The sequence below is a fragment of the Takifugu flavidus genome, chromosome 10 (assembly GCF_003711565.1).
Source record: "Takifugu flavidus isolate HTHZ2018 chromosome 10, ASM371156v2, whole genome shotgun sequence".
Lineage (NCBI taxonomy): Eukaryota > Metazoa > Chordata > Actinopteri > Tetraodontiformes > Tetraodontidae > Takifugu > Takifugu flavidus.
The window spans coordinates 5,636,990-5,643,431 of NC_079529.1; the positions used below are offsets into that span (position 1 = coordinate 5,636,990).

General features: G+C 47.3%; 1 protein-coding gene across 2 annotated transcripts; it reads right to left on the reverse strand.

The window, feature by feature from the left end:
• Window positions 1-383: 383 nt before the first annotated feature.
• On the reverse strand, window positions 384-6,089 carry irx2a (iroquois homeobox 2a). Of its 2 annotated transcripts, XM_057045691.1 has the most exons (4): window positions 5,787-6,089; window positions 4,602-4,826; window positions 3,245-3,650; window positions 384-2,627 (listed from the first exon to the last, which is right to left on the reverse strand). In XM_057045691.1, the coding sequence occupies exons 2-4, from the start codon at window positions 4,602-4,604 to the stop codon at window positions 1,759-1,761; spliced, it is 1,278 nt and encodes a 425-aa protein (XP_056901671.1). In that variant the 5' UTR covers window positions 4,605-4,826; window positions 5,787-6,089; the 3' UTR covers window positions 384-1,758. The 2 variants fall into 2 exon arrangements, with proteins under 2 accessions (XP_056901671.1, XP_056901670.1); XM_057045690.1 differs by lacking the exon at window positions 5,787-6,089 and having other exon boundaries at window positions 4,602-5,759.
• Between the last annotated feature and the right edge of the window lie 353 nt (window positions 6,090-6,442).

Sequence of the window (6,442 nt, forward strand, 5' to 3'; positions counted from 1 at the left end):
ATGGTTCCACTGGGAATGCGTAATGCCCAGAGCGTCCCGTGGCTGTATTAATCACACCGGAAAATAAATGTGTGGCTGAGGGGAGGGGAGGGAAGAGGGTGAAAAGGGAAAAGAGGGAGAGGGTAAAAAAGGAAATATAATGGCCTAAGCATTGTCGTTTATCCCAATCAAGGGCATGAACGTGTGGAGCACCTCTGGACAGAATGAGGCCCTGTAAGTAAACAATCAATTTATGAAAATGGATTTTGCAACCTGTGCAAACTCACAATTTGATGAAAAAGAATCATCAAATTGTTCATCTGCTTTTGACTAGAAAAACAGGAGCACAAGGACAGAAAATAGTTTAAAAAAAGAAAAGAAAAATGAAAAAGGACGCCCAGTGCTTGATGGAATAGTTGGGAAAACAGTTTAATATTTCCTCATTTGAGTAATGAATATCATATTCTGCCAGCACATCAGTACCAGCACGCTTTATTTTTTTCATTTTTAAATTTACATTCAAAGATATAAATTAGTAAAAGATCTCTCCTGATATCAAGATTGTGAAGCTTCTTTTCCCACCTCAACTGCGTCTCAAATAAACAAACAGACGTTACATTTTTCCCCATTTTGCAATACAACTTGCATAAATTATAGGCATCATTTCGCCGTCATTTAAAAAAATAAATATCAAATGTAGGCTATTCCCCTTCCAAGTCCTCGTGACACCTCCATGTACAGACACGTTTTCACAGAAAGGCCAAATTATGTTTTCCACACGTAAATATATATCATAATATATCGTGGCAAATAAGCAAACTATATAGGAACCTGAGAAATAACATGTATAAATCACATACGGTAGAGGGAGGAGGGGGGTGGTGGTTTGTTTCAAACCAGGATATGAAATTAATACCTTACAAATGCAGCGGGAAAAAAAAAACAAGCGAGTGGCGTGATGCAGAGAGTTTGTAAAGGAGCAGTAGCAGCTTTCCTTTCCGACATCGTGGTGGCTCTAGATCCGGTTTCGGTGCATCAGTTACGGGGTTGAACACGTGGAGCTCAAAGGTGGTGGCCTGGCCCGCTTCAAACTCAAAGCAATTGTGACACCTACCTGCAGACCATGGAAATAGACTTGAGACCTACACCTCCGCCAGATTTGACGATCAACCCCCTTCCTCGAGCCTCCGGAGGAGACAAAGTTTCCAGAAACAGCTTAGTTTTCGTGCGTAAAGTGTGAGTGTGCACAGCAGCCGATCATACTAGATTTAGTTGGTTTGATTATTCATTAAATGCGTATGTGCGTGGTTCTCTGACTGTCTATAAAGAATCCATAACGCCATGGCAACGTGTCGCTGACGGTGCCCACACTGGCGCGTAATTGCGCATCGTTAATTGTGTTAATTTAATGGAAACTGTTTTTGTTTTTCATTTGGTTTAAGGCGAATTGCATATGTCTGAATGAAATCAGAAAGACCAGAAGAGACTCAAAATGTTGGACATTATATTAATGCTAAATAAAAAAAAGGATCTGCAGATTTTCTTCATTTTAAAATCAACATCAAACCACCAACAGCGTCAAACGTGCGTCAGCGCAAGCGCGGCTGAGAGGAAGTCGAACTTCAGTGGGAGCGACGTCATCCCGCGGTGTGACTGCATCAATGACACATGACAGTGACGCAAAAAAGCAGTAGCATTGAAACCAAGTCAACTATTTTGAGCTTTTCACTGCGGTGCGACTTGCCTGCGAGACAGATTCAACCGTCAGGTGGCGGTGGGTTATGTCCCTTTCTTTCCATCTAAATGTACGGGTCTGAAATGCTGCTGCTCCACGGTGACAATCTGGTTCGGGTTATTTTTAACAAGCGGGGAGCCGGGTCTGCTCTTACTGTTTGTGCACGCCTCCAGAGCCTGCTGAGAGGCGCTCAGGCCCTCGTTTGCGGCAGCGGCTGCTGCTGCTGCGGCGGCGGCGGCGGCGGCAGCGGCGAGGTTCACTCCGGATGAATTAGTGTACCGCATGATCCCTTGACCCTGCAGGGGGCTGAAGTTGCCATAGTTTGTGTAGTTGCTATAAAAGGGAGAAGTGTAATAAATAGGTCTTCCAAGGATGGAGCTGGCCGGGTAGAGGGAGGGAGAAGTAGCAGCCGGGGAGGCGGCGGAAGGCGTCGGAGGGGTGAGGAGGCCACCGCTGGAGGAGGGGCAACTCTGTTGCCCAGGCTGCCCCAGTTGTTGATGTTGCTGCTTTTGGTCCGAGGTAGCAATCTCCGCCAGCGACCACAGTTTAGGTTTGACCGCAGGGTTCTGGGGCGGACCCGAAGCGGGCCTGCTGTCGGGACACGACGCCGCTTTCCCGGCGGCGACGCTGACGAGGCTCCGCGCCAACTCCTCGCGCTGCCCGTGGAGGTGGTGCATGTGGTGGAGGTGGTGATGGTTGAGGACCGGAGCCTCCACGCCGGTGAGAGGCGACGAAGTGATTGGCTTGGGCGAGAGCTGAGAGCGCAGGTCGTGCTTGTGGTCGCCGTCGTCCTCGTCGCACTTGTCACCGGGCTGATCCGGGGCCAGCCCTCCGACACGGCAGGTGACCTTCTCCCCATCGGATTCTGCCGAGCAGGAGTGGTCCGTCAGAGAGTCCACATGCAGGCTGATGCCTGAGAGCAAATTTTAAAAAAATAAGTCAATTAAATATTTTAAAAAAAGTTTACATGCAAAAAAATATGTTAACATATAACAACTTGTTTGAAACGGATAAAGGCGAATGGATCTATTTAAAAAAAAAAAAAAAACTTTAAACTTGTTTTCACGCAGCAGAGTATTATTTAAATCACCAGACAGTTTGATTTACTTAATTAAATACAATAATAATAATTTTATTGAGACTACTTCTGCTCATATGTCTTCATTGCTAGTGAGCAAATATTAATTACTTTAATTAAAATATATATATATATAAAGGAAAAAGGAGAAATTGTCCAACCTAAGAGGTCATTTAATCTCTAGTCAGGAGTGTTGTTCAATAAAGAATACTGTTGATCACCATGGTGACTGGAAAATATCAGATTTAAGGAGGAAGCACATTCTGAATAAATGATGTATAGAAGTATGTTCTAATCGTGTGTGTGATTTGTTTAATTTGGTAAAATGGAACTCTAACTTGCGCAGTAAATAAAGGAGGGGGGTGCGCGCGCTCCCTTCCCCCGCCTCCCACGCACGTCTTTCCCCGGGTTGTTAAATGGATCATTGGCTCTGTCCGCAGATTATTCCCCACCTTCATCCTCCGCTGAAGCCTCGCTGTTATCCAGCGTCTTCTCGGGGCGCTCCACCTCCCTCCTCTCTCCGTCCCCGTCCTCCTCGTCCTCGTCCTCGCTCTTAGTCCTGGGCGCCCACGTCATCTTGTTCTCCTTCTTGAGCCTCCTCCTGGCGTTGGCGAACCAGGTGGAGACCTGCGTCAGGGTCATCTTGGTGATGATGGCCAGCATGATCTTCTCCCCTTTGGTCGGGTACGGGTTCTTCCTGTGCTCCTGGAGCCAGGCCTTCAGGGTGGCCGTGGCGTCCCTGGTGGCGTTCTTGCGGTAAGCCGGGTCGTTGAGTTGGTAAGAGTACCCGGGACTCCCGTATGGGTGGTAACTCAGGGCCCCGGCCATGCCGGTGGCGTGCGCGTCATAGGGAGAACTCTGGGGAAAAAGTTGGCAAATTAATTTTAAAACATACACAACGACCAATGAAATTAGCAATTTGATACATATAATAAGTTCGGTAAAATGTTCTGTGACAATAGAAGTGATTTTGTCTTTCACTGCTACAATACTTAAGATCTAAATATTCCATCTAAATATGCTATAATTTGCCGACTTGGCTTTACTGTAAAACAAAAGCATTTGCAACTCTCTTTTCAGGTGATTTTCACTCTATAAATTAAAAGATTATTCCCGTAATTACCCTCGTATCCGTGAACGCACCGCGTAAATACAGGCCGCAGGATGGCGAGGACTAATGGTGAACTAATGGTCGAGATCGTTATCGGATTAACTAATAACGGTGCTGCTTTTAATAAACCGTAAAGATAATAAAAAAGGAAATTTCAATTTTCCGTAATCACCCATTAACACCCCCGCTTCCCTTCCAGTGGCTGCCTTTTGTTTTGCCGTGGCGGCCGCGGTGTGTTAACATATCTGCCCCTATTGCAGCATTACAAATCCCATTAGCGGATCACTCGATATGCACCTTTCCCCAAAACGCTTGATGCGCGCTGCGCGTCACGCTTTCCATCCCCAAAATTACATTTACTTAACTCAAGTCACGACTTTTCCTTTTTAATGACAGAAACGCAAGAGCCATACGTCCCGATAGGCTGTGTTAATTTTATAGGACAAATTAAGTACTCGGAGGCGAAAAGCTGGAATAAAAATAATAACTGCCATTCCGATTTACACAATTGGCTGCGCGATGAGCTTTAGAACGTGTGTTAAGCCATTAATATTTGCTACTCTGTTTCAAAACGCTATAGAAGAAATCGGGGACGGGTTTTATTGTCTCAGTAAAAGTTGCGCAGGAAAGTCTAGAGTGAAACACAGCAAACGTAAAGTTTCTTTTTTAAAGCAGATATCAATACGTGCTTTTTTTACCATGTAGGAGGGAAATCCCGCAGTCGGGTCGGCAGTGTATGACAGCGGGCTGGAGAAGCCCGCGCCAGCCGAGGCGGAGAAAGCAGCCGATCCGGGGTAGGGGCTGAAGGCTGATCCGGACGACGACCTCGCCAAGTCTTCGCTCCGCGGCGCAGCCAGAGCCGAGGCCCCGTAAGCCGGACACGAATAAAGAGCCAGAGAGCCCGGGGGCTGGTAGAGGTAACCCTGAGGATAGGACATTGGTGAACAGCTCGCCGATTCCAAAAAGGGAGGTAAAAAAAACGCGCTGGGGCGTCGGACAATACGAGCCAAAACAATAAACAGTCAACTCAATAATCAGCCGTGCGCAGAGTCATTAGACAATGGAAATAAAAAAAAGAAGTCCACCCTCCACGACCCCCTTACTGGGAAAAACCCCCGAAAGATCTGTTAAAGTGCCCTCATTGAGGCAATGTGGCACACGTCTCGATCCCCTAGCGTCCGATGTTTTTAGTACGCAGCGCTGTGAAGTGAGGAGTTGGGAGAGAAGGAGCCAGTGGAGTTTCAGACACGCTGAACATTGGGGGAAACTGGAGCTGTCACTCCGGCTCATCTGAATACCTCATCTCCGCCCCCTTTCCTGCCTCAAAGAAATGGAGCCTCGGAGTAAAAGCGAGACTCCACACTGCAAAAAGTAGGATCACCCCGAGAGGGCTTGGATTACTTACAGAGAAATGAAATGATTTGCGACTTGTAGGCTTTGTGGGGAATATGCAGCTAATAATGTGATGTTGTATGACTTTATAATCAGGCAAATTAGCAATGAGATGACGGCAGAATCCGTTTATTTGGATGATGTAAATACACAATCTGCGCATATGACATTATCTCGCTCCCGACACCCTGCGAAGAATGAGAGGACTGTAAAGCAGCCTCAGATGTCCACTTGCTCTTGCTGCCATCAAACGCGAACATCCTTGGAAAGTAATGCGTGATCTCGGCAATGCGCGCGCCCGTCGCAGCAGCCCGCACCTTTAAAGCCCACTATCTGTCCTTCATTATCACGAACGCACATTATCAGGACTGTTAAGCCCGTTTGGTGCCACTGGCCGCACGATGGCTCCTCTTCACTGCTGAACACCCTTCTGGACTCAGTGACCCTGCGTGCGTGAAGCTCTCGTCCGCGCACTTTGTGCGTCCGCTCACCTGTCCGCGTCGCCGCGGCGTCTGTGCGCGCCAGCCGCGTCCTTTCTGATCCCGGTTCCAGTCATCATGACCTCTGTCGGAGGCGGTGGACGCAGCGCGACGCTGAAACGGTGACAGCGGAGCGGAGCAGGCGGGCGTCGTCTGGCCGAGAGCGCGTCCTCATCAGCATTCATCCCAGTAAACGCTGCTCATTCATCAGGTGCCGCCGCGGCGCGTCCTGAAGAGCAACAGGATACTTTAAATGTGCCGTCCGGCGCGTCACTTTTGCGGCACCGCGCGCGTTATGAGCCGCACGAAACAAATCTGACAATCTCCTTTTTTACGTCAAGTCTGCCAGCATTAGTGGTAAATCAGGCTGCGTCTGGAGACAGGGCGGTGCTTTTAAATCAGTGTGCCCGCGAAGCAATAACGAGGTAATCTAAATAAAGATTTGCAATTATTTTGTCACGTCTATGAAATATTTAGCATCGCAGTGCTTCAAAATGACGCTAAATGTAATGTTACTTGTCAGTCAAAGTCCATCCTGATTCACTTTTTGTTTTTACAATGTGCACATATGGGACCACATATACATTTATTGTTGTTTCATTCATTATTCATCAGTTCTGTTATTGCTCAACAGATAATAATAAGGCTCACAACTATAGTGAAACAGT